This window comes from Manacus vitellinus, unplaced genomic scaffold, assembly GCF_001715985.3.
Source record: "Manacus vitellinus isolate BGI_N305 unplaced genomic scaffold, ASM171598v3 scaffold_65_pilon, whole genome shotgun sequence".
Taxonomy (NCBI): domain Eukaryota; kingdom Metazoa; phylum Chordata; class Aves; order Passeriformes; family Pipridae; genus Manacus; species Manacus vitellinus.
Window position 1 is genome coordinate 132,737 of NW_021940724.1, and position 20,484 is coordinate 153,220.

Consider the following 20,484-nt stretch of genomic DNA (forward strand, 5'->3'; position numbering starts at 1 on the left):
ACAGCTCCTGAGATTCCTCAGAACAAACCCTGACGTTCCATGAGGCAAAGAGACATCAAAATCACTTTAATTACACCTGCACACAGCCAGAGGCAGGAAATAAAAGAGGCCAGCTTTTCAGTCATTTGGATTTAGGAAGGTAAATTTATGGAGATAACCCTGCAGGGTAGCAATACATAAAATAAGTTGGATTCTTGCGTGACACCGCTTCAAAATTTCTAACGCTGGCTCAGGAAAAAATGAGTATTTTTTGGTTTGGGATTCAAATATGTCATGAGGAGATTAATCTTAATATTTATAGATACACAAGAAAGTCAAAACTTGGAGTAGTTTAGGAACTTTTTTTGCATCTATTATTTTTGGCATCAGTTTTTCTATATTAAATAGAATTTTGATTCCCTCTTAACTGAAATAGGGTTCTCTGGCCTCTGTGATTTCTGGTGGAGTGGGCAGTGAAGAAAAGGAAGGAGGGAGTGTGGATGAGCCAAAAGTGTCACTGAAGAAATACTGAAGTCACAAAAATCTTCCTAATTACATGAAAAAATTGCCTGGACACACACGAAAAAATCTACTTTGCACTGATAGTGCTTTTCAATCACAGAAATCAGGATAAAATTCCTCAATAAAACCACTCTAATGCTGCTCATACAGTTCCTGCAATTAAAATCCAGTCCAACAGCTAAAAAAAAAATCTCCAATTCAAGCAAGACTTTGCAGAAGCTTGTAGCTGATCATATTGGCATTTCTATGTGCTAAAAATGTACATATTCTTTTACTTGTATAATTCATGAACTTGTTCTTTTTAATGATAACCTACTTTTTAGAGTTCTTGTCTTGTTTTGCTTCAGATTTCCTGCAAGGAATAAAGTTTCACTCTGTTCCACCTCCATCAAACACGGCAAGGACTGATCTTTGTCTTGTATTTCCCAGTAAAATCTGAAATTAATCCACTTTAATGAACTTTCTTCTCTCCATTTGTCCCACTTTGGTCCAAAATGTCACTTCTCAGGGGGAGAATTTTTAGGTCCTTTCTCACCCAAACCATTATGATTTTTTGTTTGGGTGGGAATCACAATGGTTTGGGTGGGAAGGGACCTTAAAGATGATCCAGTTCCACCCCCTGCCATGGGCAGGGACACCTTCCACTAGCCCAGGTTGCTCCAAGTCCTGTCCAACCTGGCCTTGGACACTTCCAGGGATGGGGCAGCCACAACTGGGTCTTCCATAACTAGAAATACTCTGAAGTGGTCAATTTTGAGAGTTAATTTACTAATTTGAGATGATTTGTAGTAACACCACTGAATTTACGAAGCAGAGATACAGAGAAATATAAAATACATTAAATATATAATTAAGAACCGTGGAAAGGGATAAGACAAGATAACACTCTACCTCCCTCCAAATTAGCTGGATGCTGCTGCTAATATTGCTACAGACAATGAAATCATGAATTTACCAGCTGAGCCACCCAATCCATGCACAAATTCCTGGCTGGGATCTTGAGCAGAGCCAAAGGAAACCACATCACCAAGGACTCAGAGTGTGCACAAAGGTGGCCACCACAGCTGAGAGGGAGGACATGCAGTGACCTTTGGAGCTGCTCCTGACCCAGGCCCATAATTCCATATTAAAAGAAAGATCCATCAAATCCCATGTGAGTTTTCCGAGGTGAAACCCCTCTCTGACAGGAATTCAAAACTCCATTTAATTCTGTAAAAACAAAGACACTCCAAAAGCTCCTGGACTGGGCTACCTGACCTTCCAGGTTCTCTTGCTAATTCCTGCATTCCAGGCTTTTCTCTCAGAATTTCAGCTATTTGATAACATTCATATTTATGGCATCTTTTTGACTTAAATTCCTGCTTGGAATGGGGTGTTGTCTCCTCTGCATCCATCCCTCCAGGCCAGGCACTGGAAATGCTGATTGGGGGTGACAGGATTTTTCTCTCACCTGCCCCAGCTTAACTCCCAAAATCAGCTTCCAAAGGAATGAGGATTGTGGAATGAAGGCAGCAAAAAAAACCCCCAAAACTAAAGCAGACTCAGAGGAACAGTTCGTGTTGCAGCACTAAATCAACCCCAAAACACCTCCAGCCAAAGAAAACACCCATTTCCATTTCTTTCTTCTCACTTCAACACTATTTAAAATGAGTAAAGATTTGAAAAATGCATTATTATGATGCATTTCTGCCTGTAAACTTCAGCCATTGGTTTTCTAGACATAGTTTAATCCAGCAGGTTTGTTTTTTTTCTTTCTTTCTTTCTTTCTTTCTTTTTTTTATTTTTCAGACTTAATTTCTAGCCTCTGGCATTGGAGTGATTCTCATCAACACATCTGGCAACTGGGCAGCCCTGAGAGGTGGGAAATTTTCTATTCCTTTGGATTTTGCTGATTTAGAGGCCTCTGTGATGCTTTAAATGTCCCCACTGGGAGCCTTTTTCGTGGCAGGTAGGAAAAACAAGGAAGGAAGAATTCAGGTTAGGGAGGTTTACACCAGGGGAAGGCAGAAGGGCTCAAAACTATTGAGATTCAGAGAGTTTTAACCTGTTTTTGCAGGGCTGTGACTACGAGGAAGAAAAGGAAGCGAGGCAGTCAGGGTGGGACTTCAAAAATTAAAAAAAAATAAAAAAAATGAAAAAATAATGAAAAAATATTTTCTAAAATTTAAAAAAAAAATTTAAAAATTAAAAATTAAAAAATAAAACAAGGAAGTGGCCTCAGCTTTCAGAAATTCTGTTTAAACAGAGAAGATTCACTGCAGCAAATACGAACTGGGACTTTCTACCACTAATTCATCATCATCATCATCACCACTAATTACTGCTGAAAAAAACACCACATCAGAGACTGAGCTGCCAGAAAAAATGGTCCTTTTCTTCTCTCTCAGAGAGGACACATCAAATAATTCCATGGTTTTAGACAAGTTACTCGTGGCTGGCTCTGCCTCCTCCGTTCCCAGTGTGCTCCCAAGTCAAAAGCCAAGTTGGTCCGTGATTTATTTGGGATTTAAAAGTGGCAGGGAATAGAGCTGCAATCCCAGACAGTTTCTAATCATTCAGAGGAGAAGTAACCTTAGACAGGCTCTTTTTCCCTGTAATTCCAAGGAATTTGGCTGAGATCCCTCTGGGTTACCTGGGAAGCAGCTGGAGAGGGGCAGGAGGTGCTTTCCAGGACAGGGCCTGACGTGCCGTGGAAAAACGTCTTCGGAGAGAAGCTTCTTCCTGGAAGAGAAAGGAGCCCAACTTTACACAGCAATTTAACAGTAAATGTGGAGATTTAAGTGGCTATGACAGCCCTTTCACGTGCTAAAATTCCAGAGCACGTGTATTGAGAGATTTTTGGGGAAATGGCAGAGGAATATTATAATTAAAAAGGTGCTGGATGTGATCCGTGGATGAAATTTTGGTCTGAAGTTTTGCTGCCTTTGAATAACGAAGATCTTGACCTCCAGTGAAGCTTCAGTGTCTTCACAGCAGTCAAAATAGTCTCTACAAAGGAGTCAAAAAGTCTCTGCAACTCCCTGAGAGGAGGGGGGAGCCAGGGGGGGTCGGGCTCTGCTCCCAAGGAACAAGGGACAGGAGGAGAGGGAACAGCCTCAAGCTGTGCCAGGGGAGGTTTCAGTTGGATATTAGGAATAATTTCTTCATAGAAAGGGTTGTGAGGTCTTGGAAGGGACTGCCCAGGGCAGGGGTGGAGTCCCCATCCCTGGAAGTGTTCAAAAAACACGTGGATGTGGCACTTGAGGAGGTGGTTTAGTGGTGGACACGACCTTGGAGATCTTTTCCAACCTCAGCAATTCTGTGATCCCAAGAGAACGTGGCAGGAAGAAAAACCTGCAGAAAACCACTTTTGATGCCTCCCAACTTCCCAGCACCACAGGTGCTTAAAAAAAAATTTAAATTACAGGGCAGAGTTATTAAATCCTGGCTCGTTATCAGCTGAGAGCCATTGATAGTTATCAATCAATAAATTGAGTCAATCAATAAATCAAGTCAATTAATTTCATCAATTGAATTAATTAATCATGTTTGTAACAGAGGTGAATGCTCACATTGTGATTATTGTGAATTCCTTCACTATTTATCCTAAGTAAGTCTCCCTTACTGAGCTTGTTTTTAATTTAACTTTTTTTTTGTTGTTAAATATATAATTCTGACCTTTTTTTTTTTTTTTTTTTGCTGGGTGGATTAAGGTAAGAACCTTCCTGTTCACACCTTGCACAGTTAATTACAGCCATTCAAAATTAGGGCAGGGTTGGCCTGCTCACAAGGGATGAACTGCAAGGAATCAGATCCCTGAGCAGCAGATCCTGCTTCTTATTTTGCTCTTGGATAACTCACGTGAATAACTCACATTAATTTCTTCAAATTTTTTATTTCCCAGTTGTTCAGGACGTGAATGTGGGCACTGCAGTGCCAGGACATTATTTGGGTGCCAAAACCAGCCTCAAATGTAAGAGTTTAGCCAAAATTTTACTTGAAAGGCTACAGATGTATTTATATTCTTCTCATTAAATATGGTCTAAGAGGCACCTGTGGTTCACCTTGAACATTTTATTGGGTCGACTCTAAAAAGCTTTTGCTTCCTGTAAAAAAATCTAATAAAAACTTTGTGCAGTAAACAACACAAAGGGATTACCAGCACTGAAAGGGGAGAATAGCAGAATAAAAAGAGCCTCGTGGCCACTAAGTTAAGTTAAACCTGAGGTAAATTATGGCCTCCTCCATCTTAAACCACTTGGCAAAATGTCAGATTTTGAAATAAAATAAAAATCAACGAGTTCTGGGGCCACCAAGGGAAGGGATAGTGTGGCTTCTCCCTCAGCTTCAACCAACAGAGCTTTGGATGGAGGGAAGGGGACAATGGACAACATTTGTGACAGGTTTTGAGTCGTTCACGGCGTGAAAAGAGACATTTCGGCTCAGAAAACCGAAAGATGGGAGTTTCCCCATTTCTGCCTCCCATGTCCCAGGCAGACCTTTCTCCATGGCTTTTTTAAAGCCTGGGAAAAGGGTGGGTGGAAAGGGGGGGGCTGTTACTCCACCTCCAGCATTAATCCTGCCCGTCAGAGGTGGTTATAAATTGGACAGCAAGTCATTGCTGCCAAGCAGAGTGACAGCAGAGCCCTGGAAGGGAATCAGCTTCAGAGCTTTCATTTTTCTTTTCCTCTTTCCTTTGTTGTTGTCATCTAAAAAAAGGAGCATTAGACACATCTGCTCCAGAGCCCTAACCCCCCCCTCTGCCTGCAAGGAGAAGGAATTCCTTTGGGGAAAGTGAGGAAAAGAGAGAGAGAGAGAGATGAAGCTGGAGTTGAAAGAGGTGATTTGAAACCCAAGCACTTCGGTGAGACTGATCATAGAATCACAGAGTTATGGAATCAGCCAGGTTGGAAAAGCCCTCTGAGATCATCCAGTCCAACCCTTGATCCAACCCCTCTGTGGTTCCCAGCCCATGGCACTGATGCCACATCCAGTCTGTCCTTAAACACCTCCAGGGATGGAGAATCCCCCACTTCCCTGGGCAGCCCATTCCAATGGCTGATCCTTCTCCGTGGAAAACATTCCTTCCTGATGTCCAACCTGCCCCTGCCCTGGCACAGTTTGAGGCCGTGCCCTCTTGTCCTGGTTGGAGACCTTGAAAACTCTACAGAAGCTGGACCTGTCCAGCAACAAGGTTATGAGGCTTGCAGGAACATGATCTGCTGGAGATAATCAACCTAGAGGATAACCAGGTACCACACTTCATATCCACCTCAGCTTCTTCTAAGAATGCAGAATATATTTATTTTTTTTTAATTAAATTCCTTTGAGAGACCAAAAAATCTCACAACACTGCAAGAAATGAATATTAGAATCATAGAAATCATAGAATCATAGAATCATAGAATCATTAACCCTCATTGTCCTACTGAATGCATCTATTTCCATGGAATAGGATCATTCCATATCTTGTAGAAGTGAGAGATGAAATTCAGCTCTGTTAGACCAGTAAATGAGTGGATGAAGTGAACTGGGATCAACAGGTTTATTCTGGTGTAAAATGGAGCAGAAGCTACACTTGTGCTCTTGTCTGATTCACCTGCCTCATTCCCAAGGGGCTGGAAGGACAGGACACAGGGAATGGCTTCCCACTGCCACAAGGCAGGGATAGATGGGATACTGGGAAGGAATTCCTGGCTGGGAAGATGAGGAGGCCTTGGCACAGGTTTCCCAGAGAAGCTGTGGCTGCCCCTGGATCCCTGGAAGTGTCCAAGGCCGGGTTGGAACAACCTGGGCTAGTGGAAGGTGTCCCTGCCCATGGCAGGGGGTGGCACTGGGTGGGCTTTAAGGTCCTTTCCAACCCAACCCATCCCATGACTCTGTGATTCCCATCAATCTGCCTTTAACTCCGGGAACCGGGAAATATTGTCGGAATGAAAGGCCGACGGAGAACAGGAGCCATTTTTCTCCGGAGAGAGTGAGAGGTTTGACTACAATGATCATTTCTGTCGAAGGTTCCAAGAAACATTCCTTACCACAGAGCCTGGAGGTGCAGCCTCCAGGTCCAAGAAGGCTCTGGGATATTTTTTGGTAGGAGAGTCCAAGAGGTCACTGACAGATGGAGAACGAATCACTCCACCTGGGGACAAGAGCTGAGTTCTTGAGCCTGGGGTGGAAAAGACACAAAGATTCACACAAAAAAGACACCAAAATATCGTGAATTTCCACCCCTGGAAGTGTCCAAGGCCAGGTTGGATGAGGCTTGGAGCAATCTGGGATAATGGGAGGTGTCCCTGCCCATGGCAGGATTTGGAATGAGACGGGATTTAAGGTCCCTGAATGTCAGTCATGTCCTCTGAGCTAATCACAGTCTAACTAATTAGAGGTTTTAACTTTCTAAGAGCTCTCAAAATGTCATGGGAAGTTGGAACAGGGCACCTTCTCACCTGTTATTTCCCTGAATTTCTGGGAACAGAGATCCAAGGACTTGCACCACTGGCATGAAACACCAATAAGACACAACCAACTCTGTTTTTAAAACCAAAACTATTCCAAATTGAAAAAAAAAAATCTTTAAGCTGGGATGTATCCTGTCTATAAAATGGTATCTAAATATTAAATTAAGCCATAGGAATGGTCTTATAAATATTGGGACATGGCAGTATGCAGGAATTCCTTCTATCAGGAAGGAATTCCTGGCTGGGAGGGTAGGGAGGCCCTGGCCAAGGTTGCCCAGAGAAGCTGTGGCTGCCCCTGGATCCCTGGAAATGTCCAAGGCCAGGCTGGAGGAACCTGGGATAGTGGAAGGTGTTGAGGTTGGAACTGGATGATCTTTAAGGCCCCTTCCATCCCAAACCATTCCATGATCTCCCATCTCTCCCAGCTCAGGGGTGTTTGTTCCTCAGCTCTAAGAATTCACTCTCAAACTGTTTTTTCCCTCTGGTGACAAATCCAGAGGAACTGGGGCCTGTTTGTTCTCCTGTTTGCACAGAGAGGATTTGATCCCTGGCTCTGCCCAGTGCAGGAGTTCCTTCCCTGCCAGGAGCAGAGATTCCATGGATTTATATTTCTCTCAGTGCCTGAGCAGTGCTGGGGGACATGTCAAGACAATAAACATGGTTTTAGTCATTTTGAGACCCAGCAAAGCCCAAAAGGCTTCAGAGAAGCCTTTCAAGATCTCCTGGGCTTGGACATCTGGAGATCCCAAGAGGGATTTTAAGCAACCTCTGGCCCCTTCTCTCTGTGCTGGGCAGCACCCAAGGGGCAAAGCTTGTTGCCCCACGGCAAAGGGAGTGGCACTGGATGGGCTTTAAGGTCCCTTCCATCCCAAACCACTCCATGATTTTACCGAAGCACCAAATTCCACGGATGAAAGCTGTTAATGCATTATCAGCTCTGAAAGGAATTCTACTTCTGCTATTAAAAGTTGTTTTTTTTTTCAAAGAAGAACTTATCTATTTCCTCCCAGTATTTTTACAGAAGCTCTTGCACAGCAGTTCATTACAAAAAAGAATTAACAACCCATCATAATCTCCCCCAACCAATCTTCCCCCTGCCACCGTCTGACTGAAAATGTCCACATTAAAACAACCTGGGGGCAAGTTTTTTGGCATAAATTATTTCCCACAGTCCATAAGAGGAGGGGATGTCTAGGAATAGGATAGTTAAACTTATTTAAACACCTCTAAATGAAGCTCCAAGTGAATTTAATGGCGTGTAGTAAATTTAAAAGTTACTTTATGGGCAGCAGAATTACCCAGATCTCGGGGTGTTAATGGGGTTTCTGTAACTGGTGACAAGTCAGAGCTGCTGAGGAAGACAAAGTCCTTTAAAAGCACTTCAGATAAATACACATATATTAAAAACCGCCAGGGTTATTTAAAAATATTTTCTCTTTAATCCTCCCCCTTCTTTCCTGATGATCCATTTAAGGTTTTGTTGCCTTTGGGCCAAAACAGAGTTTTTAAGGCAAGAAAGCACAATATTATAGCAAATAAAGCAAGGGAATCGTTCTCATTTTAAACCAACGTGGAAGTTCTGGAAATGAAAATAAAATCTACTTAGTTTAAGGTTAAATAAGACTCCTCAGAAAGATCCTCAGTACTGGAGCTCTGAGATGCCACCATAATGTGCAGCAGCTTTTTTTCCATGTCCCCGGGGAAATCAGGATTTATGAATCCTTTCAGGACACAAAAAAAGGACTTGAAATTAGGAGCTGATGAATTTTACACTCCCCTTCAGTGATATTTCCCTCCTTTCTTTCAGCTGCTTGGATTTGCAGCTTCCTGAGCCACACCAAGGTCCTGGATGTTGGCTCTGTGTTCCCAAAGGAACCTGATTCACTGCTCTGTTGCAATGGGTCTGACCAAGGCAGCCAAAAACCATGGAGACCCTTGGAATGAGAGGAAAGAGGCCCCAAAAATCAGCTTCTTTTCAGTCCATGTTGCACATCATCTTCCTGCCAAAATCTCTGCTCCTAATTTCTTTTTCCTGTGGTGTTTTAGAGCTCATATTCTGCTTTTATCCCAGCTTTGGGAGAAATTGTGTGGGAGAAATTCCAGCTGTGACAAGAGAAGTCTTCCTTTCTTCCTTCCTCCACTCTTCTCCCTCACCTTTCCCCCCTTGAGCCCTCCTTCTGCTGCTGCAGGGGGAGTTTGGTCAAGGAATTGGTCTCTCTGGAAGTTGTTGCTGGGAGTTTTGGGGGATTTTTTTGTTTGTTTGTTTTCCCCATATTAATATAGAAATGAGGAATGTTAATATACTAATGAGGCACTTGGATTGTTCAGCTGGAGAAGAGGAGATTGAGGGGAGACTCCTCAGGGTCTGCAGCTCCCTCAGGAGGGGCAGCTCCAATCCCTGATCCCTGTGACAGGACCCAAGGAGTGGCTGGAGCTGTGTCAGGGGAGGGTTAGGCTGGATTTTAGGGAAAGGTTCATCATCCAAAGTGTTGTGAGGGACTGAACAGGTTCCCCAGGGCAGTGGGCATGGCCCCAAGGCTGCCAGAGCTCCAGAGAGGGTTTGGACAATGCTCTGTGGGACAGGGGTGGGATTGTTGGGGTGTCTGTGCAGGGCCAGGAGCTGGACTGGATCCTTGTGGTCTCTTCCAGCTGAGGATATTCTGTGATTTTTTGGATGGAATCATTCCCTGATCCAGATTGCACAATCACAGGGATGAGAGCAAGCACTTGGATTAGCTGGAGGTGATCACGAGGCTTCTTTTAAACCCCCTGCAGATCATTTGGGTTTGTCCTGCAGCCCCAAAACCACTTGGAGTGAATTTATAAATTGTCTTCACTCATCTTACCATCCTGGTTTTCATGCTCTTTGGGATTCTTGCTATCCTGGGGAAGAGGGTAAGGGAAGGTCCCAGTGCCAGCCCATTTTCCTGTTGTTCAGCAGCTGGATGGACACAAAGCTCTCCACCATGGACATGGATCTCATTTGGGATGAATTTGGGAGCTCCTCAGCCCTAAACCATCCTCAGAAGAGTCAGGCAGCTCACTTGCTGCATCTTCTTGCCTCAGGGATGTAAATCCATCAAGGATTCAGATCCCAGGGAGGGATCAACCCATGGCAGAGGAGCACCAGGAGGTTTCAAGTCTCACAGGTCACTTCATTCACAGATTTCAATGCTTTTAACAACAAGTAGGAACATTCTGCTGATAAAACCAGGAGGAACATGTTTCCCAGACACAATACCTGCTCTGCTTCTGGTGTCCTGGATGTCATCAAAGGCTGCAGGGAGCTCCAAGTTCAGGAACATCTTCATGAGGAGACTCAGCTCCGTGAATGCCTCATTCAGGTCGTCTGCAGAAAGGGAAAGGATGTAAAATATAACCCAACCTTTCATCAGGACAAAGATACAAATCACAGAAGTTTGACACAGAAACACATTCTGAATTTACCCAGCTTTGGGAGAGAAAAAAACCCCTTCATCTCCATAAACAGCACATTCAAGAAAACAACCTCAAATTCATCTCAGGTTCTGCACTCACCTAAATATTTTCCTTCTGCAATTAGTGGTTTGTTTTGGTTTTTTTTTAATGCCATCTTTAAATTGTAAGCTCTGTGTGCCCTTGACAACAAGTACAAATATCATATTTTGTAGCACAGTCATGTATTTTACCAGCAGTGGGGGGGATCCCAAAAATCACCTCCCCAAAAGGGCAGGCGCAGAACGAACTGGAAAAGGATCCTTCTCTGTCACAAAAATCACCTCCAGGGATTAACTTACCCGTGTTGATGACTGCATCAAAGTACCCTGGGGAATCCTGGCTGATTTGGAGGTACATGTCCACTCTGGAAACTGCCTCTGCAATCTCTGGCCTGCTGAACAATCCTGTCCTCCTCAGATGTGTCTCGTATTTCTCCTTGTCCGTGGGCACCACCAGGACATACCTGGGTTTAAAGTAGGTGCACTTCAAGCTCCTCACACCCTTGGAAATTAAGCAGAGAAACACAGTGGTTTGGTCCTGAAACTGTTGAAGTGGGAGCTGAGTTTGGGACAGCTCTGTATTTATCCCAAATTCCTGGCTGGATAGGTTTTGGTGGCTCCAGGAGCGAAGGGAAAGCGCAGCAAACACGTTCCCCACCCCCCCCAAACCCTTCACTGACTGCAAGTGCAGCCTCAGCAAGATTTAACTTGGCAAATTTGTGTCACTCTCCTTTACCAGCCAGAGATAAACTCGAGATTAAGGGGAATGAGCAGCTCTAAATTTTCAGTCTCGGCCCACGGACCGTAATTAAAATTTCTTTCGGCGGCGCTCAATCACTTTGGTTCCGAGATAATGGACTCAGCAGCTTCTCCTCACACCCATAACTCACTGTTATTGTTTCTCAGCTGTGTAGCAGAGCCCAGGGTGATGCAAGACTCTGCATAATTCCTTGTGTGATCTAGAAACTTCCAGGACAAAGGAATTTTAGAGGGAGTAGCTTTGGCAATACCCAAAGTTATGGTCACTGGGCGAGCCCCTCTCATGAATAAACACAACATTCCATTAAATCCTCCCTCCTAAATTACTTGATAACACATCTCCTCCGTGTTATCAAGTCATCAGCTTTAAAAGGCACCCCATTCCATCATATTTAATCTCCTATTTTTCTTTCCCTTGGACGTTTAGGCTCTGTCTGGCAAGACAACAAAACACCCTCCCTGCCTGTCTCAGGCAGTGAATTCAAAGTGATTCACAGTCCTGTCAAAAACTGAGGGGGGGGAAAGGGAAATGGAAACACACAGGGATGAAGTTATTTATTTGCTGTTTAATATCAGCCAAGTAACAGGCACTTTGAGCCAGCATTAAACTGTTGATCATTTGAGCAAGGAGCTACTTATTTGGTTTATTTTTTCAGCCCTGACAAGGCTGCTGTTCTGGTGTTGGTACATTTATATGCAAAGCAGTGGATGTGCAGGGGTTTATTTGAGCCAAAGGGGGCTAAAATTGAACTAAAAACCAGTTTTCAATCATCCCTTTCTCCAACAAAACTATCACCCTGCAATTAATGAAATTTAATATCATTTTTTTGCTCAAGTCTCCCCCTAGTTGGGGATGCTCAGCTTAGGATCCTGTGTTAGCACTGCAGTCTCCTATATCTTTTTTTAAAAATCTCTATTATTTTTTCCAGTAGTACATTCCCTCAGGAAGGAGTCTCTCCTTCTGGAATCTCAGACAAGTCTCCCATTTCTGGGATCTCAAAGAGATGGAGCTTAAATTTGTGGAAAGGACTTCACATTTCTATGCAAAGCAGTGGATGTGCAGGGGTTTATTTGGGCCAAAGGAGGCTCAAACTCCTCCTGAACATTGAGGGATTGAATTAAAAAGTAGTTTTCAATCATTGCCTTCACCAATAAAATTATGACCCTGCAATTAATGAAATTTAATATCAATTTTTTGCTCAAGTCTTCCCCTAGTTGGGGATGCTCAGCTTAGGATCCTGTGTCAGCACTGCAGTCTCCTATAGCTCTTTTTTTTTTTAAATCTCTATTATTTTTTCCAGTCTCACATTCCAGGCCCTCAGGAATAAGTCTCTCCTTCTGGAATCTCAAACAAGTCTCTCATTTTTGAGATCTCAAAGAGATGGAGCTTAAATTTGTGGAAAGAACTTCACATTTCTATGCACAGCAGTGGATGTGCAGGGGTTTATTTGGGCCAAAGGAGGCTCAAACTCCTCCTGAACATTGAGGGATTGAATTAAAAAGTAGTTTTCAATCATTGCCTTCACCAATAAAATTATCACCCTGTAATTAATGAAATTTAATATCATTTTTTTGCTCAAGTTGGGGATGCTCAGCTTAGGATCCTGTGTTAGCACTGCAGTCTCCTATAGCTCTTTATTTTTTAAAATCTCTATTATTTTTTCCAGTCTCACATTCCAGGCCCTCAGGAATAAGTCTCTCCTTCTGGAATCTCAAAGAAGTCTCTCATTTCTGGGATCTCAAAGAGATGGAGCTTAAATTTGTGGAAAGGACTTTACATTTCTATGCACAGTAGTGGATGTGCACGAGTTTATTTGGGCCAAAGGGGGCTAAATTGAACTAAAAACTAGTTTTCCATCATCCCTTTCACCAACAAAATTATCACTCTGTAATTAATGAAATTTAATATCATTTTTTTTGCTCAAATTGGGGATGCTCAGCTTAGGATCCTGTGTTGGAACTGCACTCTCCTACATCTCTTTTTTTTTTTAAATCTCTATTATTTTTTCCAGTCTCACATTCCAGGCCCTCAGGAATGAGTCTCTCCTTCTGGAATCTCAAACAAGTCTCTCATTTTTGGGATCTCAAAGAGATGGAGCTTAATTTGTGGAAAGAATTCAGAAGGAAATGGCCTTTCCTTTTGTGTCACCTCAAACCTCAGCTAGTAAATGTTTGATCTAAGATAATGACAAGTACTTAATTAGAAAATTAGCTTAAAACTCGTGCTTTTGGGACTCCAAGAGAGAGGTTTTGACACTTTGTGACCCAGTTTCTTCCCCCCAGCAGGACTTCTGAGATGCTGCCACCTGTGCACGTGCACCTGACAAACCTCAGGGAGGGGAAAAACCTCCAAGAAATCAGGTTTTTTGACAGTTCTGCCCAAATTTTTGCCTCAGGCCTGAAGATCTGAAGCTTCAGCAGGGAAGATGATTTTCTTTCAGGGGGGATTTGCAGCTGTGCAGCTCTGGAATGAGGGGTGGAACGGGTGGAAAGCTGAGGATGCTGTGCTGGGAAGGGCTGGGGATGGGAGGAGATGGGAGGGGGAGATGGGGCTGCTGAGGATGGAAAAAAAACAGGCCAGAAATTTTAAGGAGAGCAGAAAAATCCATGGAATGATTAAGGTTGGAAAAGACCTCCAAGATCATGAAGTCCAGCCTGCCAAGGCCACCATTAAACCATGTCCCCGAGCGTGGATTTTAAATCCCTCCAGGGGGATTTAACACTCGACCGCCTTTTCCATGAGGAAATTTTTCCCTAATATCCAACCTAAACCTCCCCTGGCATGACATGAGGCTGTTTCCTCTTGTCCTGATCCTTATTCCCTGGGAGAAGACGCTGATCCCATAAAAATGGTGACACCTGAGGTCAATTCCTACCTCGATTTCCAAGTGAACGCAGGTCCCGAGCCCCTCCCTGGCAATGGATTCCAAAGTGTCTCTTCCCAATCCATAGTGGTGGTCACTGTATTTATAGGTTGTTAGAAACCTCCCCTGGAATTCAAAATAGCCAAGGGAAATATTTCAAGGGGAACAACTTCCTTAAATGAGAATAATCCCTCTGGGCTTTGCTTTGTCGCCCTACGAAGTTTCTTGGTGTTTAAAATCACCAAGAACGAGGCCAAGGAGAGCCCAAAATTTGCAGGGATGTGGGTTTGCACCTTGGCCATGGATAATAAAACCCCAGGATCCTGCTGATGGATCCCAGGATTCATGGGATATTCATGGATGCTGCAAAGAAAGCAAGATCCTTTTTTTTTGATATTCCTTTTTTTTGATATTCCTTTTTTTTGATATTCCATCAAACCACAGGAAACAGAAGATTCCAAAGAAAAGGAAGGACTGGAATTGGCCAGGACATTTCCAAGGTAAAAACCTCACAACTCTGGTTGTCTGGATGTCTGGAAAGATCTATAATTATTTACTTTTAAAATTAAACTCCTTGATTATTGTTATTAAGGATCAGAGCAGTTGTTTAAGGCTCTGTTGTCTCCCTTGTTGTGGCTTTTCAAGCCCAGGTTTCATAGCAAAAAAAAAAAGCATCAGAAAAGAGTAGCTGGAGGCACAAAACCTGCAGGAAAACAAAACAAAACAAAGTATTCCTTTAGGGGGAGTTTGTTAAACTTGCAAAGAATTCCCTGCAGGGTGGCTGGGAAATGTTGGAAAAAATAAAATAAAATAAAATAAAAAAGAATAAAAAACACAGCATGTATTTGCATCTGGAATGGAACCCACAGACCCAAACTTCAGATAAAAAATAAAATAAATCAGCCCTGGGCAACTCTGGGAGAGGAAAATGAGCTCCAAGGATATGAGGCAGGTACTTACTGATTCCACCATTTCCTTAAATGCTTCTTGAGAGATGAAATAATAATCCAGCCTGTTTTCTTCCCCAAAATAAGGTCTCCTGGTGGTGTGACAGGGACTGGAAAATATATGGGATAATAAAGAAATAACCTGTTTTCCATCACAGAAGCAGCTGTGGAATATGGGAAAGGGGTGGGGGAAGGAGGATCCCATAATTCATTTTGTTTGTAAGAGGCCAAGAAATATGAGAAATAGAGGTGCAAATCAACCCACTAATGCTGCATGTTTGAAGGATTAACCCATAAATACAAAAATAAAAACAAAAAAAAAGGAAAGAGTTTAAATATAACATTATATTTGGGTTATAAATTCCTCCCCCCCCCCAGCCCAGCAAGGCCTGAACTGGAGCTGTCACAGGAACCCTGGGAACAGAGAAATGATGAATCCAATTTTTTTCCCCAGCTCTGGGGGGTTTGGGGATGATATAAAAGACAAATCCTAAATATGGAAAAGCAGAGCAAGACTTGGGCTGAACTGGGAGGTTAAAAACCCAAATATAAACCCCAATTTTTAGGCAGATCCTCGAAGAGTAAGGGGAGGAACAATCCTGAAATCAGGGGGGATTAAGTGGGAAATAATTACCCACAGGATAAAGCTCAGCTCCATGAGCTTCCTACCAGGATGGACCACTAAAAAAACCACCCAAAATCACCCCCCAAAATCAGCCAAGTGAATACAGGGAGCAATTTTAGACTCAGGTGTTCAGTGTCTCATTCAGAAATGATCTTTTAGGTCACTTCTCTTTGGCAATGATATTTTACTCCTTCAAGAAACCATCAAGAAATTCAGTGTACAAGGCAGAGCTTGACAGATCTTTGCTGTGATAACCTTAGAAGGTGCCACTTCTTTTTCCTTTTTTTCTTTTTTTTTCAATCAGCACATGAGAACAGGGAGTTCCACACAGGACTCTGGAAAATTCCCCCTTTTCAAAGGCCTGATTTTCCCCTAAGATAACGTGAACACATCCAGCTTTAAAGGTCACTGCTGAGCACCAGCCAGATGGTTGGAGGGTCCAATTTCTTTTTTTTAAAACACTTTTTTTCTACATTACAACCCCTTTTTTTTTTTTTTTTAATTGCAAGGCCATGTTTACATTCCAACTGCCAGGGTGTCTTGCATGAAATACATTTTTAATGAGAGGAATGTTTGAAATGGAGAAGTGCAAGCCATAAAATTGCTTTAAATCTCCCCTGAATAATTAAAATACAACTCTGCTTTATGGTTGCAATTTTCTGCTCTGTTAAGATTCTGTCTTTCTCTTTTTTTTTTTTTTTTAATTTTATTTTTTTTATTTTCCCCCTCGTGCATGGAAGTTTTAGGAAATAAAACACAGACAAGCATAAAAAGAATGCTCTTTAAAAAAACACACACAAGCACTTGGAAAATTTCAGTTGGCATCCGATTCATTTGTAATTTCCAGCAGGAAAAAAACACAGGAGTTGCTTTAAAGAAAGGAAAAAAAAAAAAAGATAGTTTTACAGTCACACAACCTCTTTCCTTAAGAAGCCTGGTTAAAAATGAATGGATAAATTAGGACAATAAAAAGAAATTGGGAATATATAGAAGAGAGACAATATCCCTGGAATAGAGAGCAGGGAGTGCTACAGGACCTAGGAAAAGTCAGGAACTGGGAAGAATGGAATGAGTGGACAAGAGGAACATCTTGCACTGCCTCATTTTAGGCCTCAAATTATCAAAATCATCAATTTTTCAGTTTTAGGCATCCAGGCTGGAATTCCCTTGGAAAAGGAGAAGTTTCCAGGGAGCCCAAGGCTCATAATTGGGCTGGGTTAGGAACGGGCTGAGGGCCCAGAGAGTGGTGGGGATGGAGCTGCTTCCAGCTGGGATCCGTCCCCAGGGGTGTCCCCAGGGATCAGTGCTGGGCCCAGTCCTGTTTAATGTCTTTATTGATGATTTAGATGAGGGGATGGAGGGAACCATCAGCACATTCCAGGTGACCCCAAGCTGGGGGAGTGTTGATGTGCTGGAAGGCAGGAGGGCTCTGCAGAGGGCCCTGGCCAGGCTGGATCCATGGGCTGGTTGCAAGGGGCTGAGGTTCCCCAAGGCCAAGGGCCGGGTCCTGCCCTTGGGCCACAAGAAGCCCCTGCAGCTGCAGGCTGGGCCAGAGGGGCTGGAGAGCAGCCAGGCAGGAAGGGAGCTGGGAGTTGGGCTGGGCAGGGAGCTGAAGAGGAGCCCGAGGGTGGCCAGGGGGGCAAGAGGGCCAAGGGCTGCTGGGCTGGCTGAGGAAGAGTGTGGCAGCAGGAGCAGGGCAGGGCTTGTGCCCCTGGGCTGGGCGCTGGGGAGGCCACCCCTGGAGTGCTGTGTCCAGCTCTGGGCCCTGAGCTCAGGAAGGCCCTGGAGGGGCTGGAGCAGGGGCAGAGAAGAGCAGCCAGGCTGGGGAAGGGACTGGAGCCCAAGTGCTGGGAGGAGAGGCTGAGGGAGCTGGGGGGGCTCAGCCTGGAGAGGAGGAGGCTCAGGGGAGACCTCCTCACTCTCTGCAACTCCCTGCCAGGAGGGGGGAGCCGGGGGGGGTTGGGCTCTTTTCCCAGGCAACCATCAGCAAGACAAGAGGGCTCGGTCTTCAGCTGTGCCAGGGGAGGTTTAGGTTGGATATCAGGAAGAATTTCTTTGCAGAGAGGGTGCTCAGCCATTGGAATGGGCTGCCCAGGGAAGTGGGGGATTCTCCATCCCTGGAGGTGTTTAAGGACAGACTGGATGTGGCATCAGTGCCATGGGCTGGGAACCACGGCGGGGTTGGATCAAGGGTTGGACTTGGTGATCTGGGAGGTCCCTTCCAACCCAGCTGATTCTATGAGTCTATGAATTCAGGGCAAATTAGTGGTTTCCAGGAGGTGGGGGAGTCTGGAAGGTGCTTTTTCTTTAATAAAACTCTACTCACAGGCCAATAAACTCATCCAGCAGCTGCATTTCCTCCCTTTCCCGGATTTTGGGTGCATTTTGATGTTTTATATGCAGGCACATCCCCAAAATTAAGAGAAATGCACCCAGATCCAACCAGCTGCTCAGTCTGAGGGGCACCAGCGAGCACAGAGGGAAAAGCTCAATAAAAGGAGCACTAAAAGCCACATTTTTATTTTTATGGGGTTTTTTTGTCTGCTGTTCACCTCTGAAAACACCAGGATAATTTAACTTTTTTTTTTCTAGGAAGTATTTGATGACTTCAGGCAACAGAGCCTCGGGAAGAGCTAAAAACACATCACAACAAACATTTATTGTCGGTTTTAACTTGTTTAGATGGAAAAAAAAAAGAACCCAAGCCAGCAGCAATTCCAGCCTGGAGTTCTTTGGAATTCTTTTGGTGTTCTTTGGAATTTTTGGGGGCGAACTCACCCGAATCTGAAGAAATTGTTGAACTGCCTGCAGATCTTATGAGTGAGTTCCCTCTTCCCACAGGACACGGGGCCCACCAACACCAGCATGGGGTAGGAAGAGTCCAGGCCAGGCAAAGTGCTCCGAGAAAGGAAAATAAAGAGCCATTTAATCACCTGCAAACAACTCCAATCAGGGCTCTTTGAGGTGCCCTAAACATAAAAACAGCACCAAAAAACCCCCCCTGTGTTAAAAACCCCCGGGTGTCTTTTGCCAAAGGAATAATGTCATATTTAGGATCATTTCTTCCCATTCCCAGCTTTTTTTTTAAAGCTCCCTCTGCAGTTCTGGGGTTTGTTGAAGAGTTTTTTTCCCAGGCCTGTTGCAGGTGTGGAATATTTTAATGATCACAAAAAATCGGGCTCTTTGAGATGCCCTAAAGGTAAAAATGGCACCAAAAAAAACCTCCCCTTGAGTTAAAACCCCCCGGGTGTCTTTTGCCAAAGGAATAATGTCATATTTAGGATCATTTCTTCATTTAGGATCATTTCTTCCCATTCACAGCTTTTTTTTCTAAAGCACCCTCTGCAGTTCTGGGGTTTGTTGAAGAGTTTTATCCCAGGCTTGTTGCAGGTGTGGAATATTTTAATGATCACAAAAAATCAGGGCTCTTTGAGGTGCCCTAAACATAAAAAAGGCACCAAAAAACCCCTCCCTTGATTAAAGATCCCCCGGGTGTCTTTTGCCAAAGGAATAATGTCACATTTAGGATCATTTCTTCATTTAGGATCATTTCTTCCCATTCCCAGCTTTTTTTTCCTAAAGCTCCCTCTGCAGTTCTGGGGTTTGTTGAAGAGTTTTATCCCAGGCTTGTTGCAGGTGTGGAATATTTCAATGATTACAAAAAATCAGGGCTCTTTGAGATGCCCTAAAGGTAAAAATGGCACCAAAAAAACCCTCCCTTGATTAAAGATCCCCCGGGTGTCTTTTGTCAAAGGAATAATGTCACATTTAGGATCATTTCTTCCCATTCACAGCTTTTTTTTCTAAAGCTCCCTATGCAGTTCTAGGGTTTGCTGAAGAGTTTTTTCCCAGGCTTGTTGCAGGTGTGGAATATTTTAATGATCACAAAAAATCAGGGCTCTTTGAGGTGCCCTAAAGGCAAAAACAGTACCAAAAAACTCCCCTCCCTGCACTAAAAACCCTCTTTTGCCAAAGGAATAATGTCATATTTAGGATCATTTCTTCATTTAGGATCATTTCTTCATTTAGGATCATTTCTTCCCATTCCCAGCTTTTTTTTCCTAAAGCTCCCTCTGCAGTTCTGGGGTTTGTTGAAGAGTTTTTTTCCCAGGCTTGTTGCAGGTGTGGAATATTTTAATGATCAGGATAACGAACCTGGATTTAATCTGGATTTAATCCTCCAGCCCTTTCCCCCTCTCCTGGATGAATCCTGGTGACTCTGCCCCGGGAAGGTGGTGATTTATAAAGAATTCTTCAATTCAGCCACTTAAAGATCCTTCAAACTCCCCTGAACACAAATAACACCCCAAGAAAAGAACCCAAGAAAAGCTCTTTGTTTTCTCCACGCTGAGCAGAGGTTTAGATCCCTAAATTCCCCCACTTCCAGCTAAAAACAAGAGAATGAAGAGTATTTCTGCCCTTTGGAGTGTCCAGCAATTTATCTAAAAATAGAGTTGAAATCACTCCAAACCCACTTGTTTTTAATCAATAAATTCATTTATTAATAAATAATTAATGAATTAATTTTAAGGGGGCAGAAAACTACCTATGTGCCCATTTAATATGATTTACCTGAAAACAGAGTTTATTTCTTTTAACCATTCTTCTTACAAATAGTGTAAGAGTAATGAGAACCATCCAACAGAAGCATGGAGGGAAAAGATTCCAAAATAATGGCTTTACTCCTATTTTAGGATGAGCAAACCAGCTCTGTCATCTACCAGACTATGTGGATACAATGGATATTATACTACCCATACTATGGATATAATATGTAGGGATATAATTAGCAAAAATATATATTATATATGGATATAATTAGCACATAAAGCTTATTATAACAATACATTTCAAATGCTGGAGAAGGAAAAAAAA

The 20,484-nt window shown here is 43.4% G+C and overlaps 1 protein-coding gene across 1 annotated transcript in view; it reads right to left on the reverse strand.

Annotated features, from left to right (window-relative positions):
* Positions 1-2,918: 2,918 nt before the first annotated feature.
* Positions 2,919-20,484, reverse strand: part of LRGUK (leucine rich repeats and guanylate kinase domain containing) — a 38,999-nt gene continuing 21,433 nt past the window's right edge. The window contains exons 11-17 of the mRNA XM_029963954.1: positions 18,388-18,507; positions 14,998-15,094; positions 14,050-14,163; positions 10,715-10,916; positions 10,180-10,287; positions 6,516-6,646; positions 2,919-3,222 (exon numbers count right to left, since the gene is read on the reverse strand). Coding sequence (XP_029819814.1) covers positions 3,130-3,222; positions 6,516-6,646; positions 10,180-10,287; positions 10,715-10,916; positions 14,050-14,163; positions 14,998-15,094; positions 18,388-18,507 — 865 coding nt within the window. The 3' untranslated portion in view covers positions 2,919-3,129. The remainder of the gene's footprint in view (positions 3,223-6,515; positions 6,647-10,179; positions 10,288-10,714; positions 10,917-14,049; positions 14,164-14,997; positions 15,095-18,387; positions 18,508-20,484) is intronic.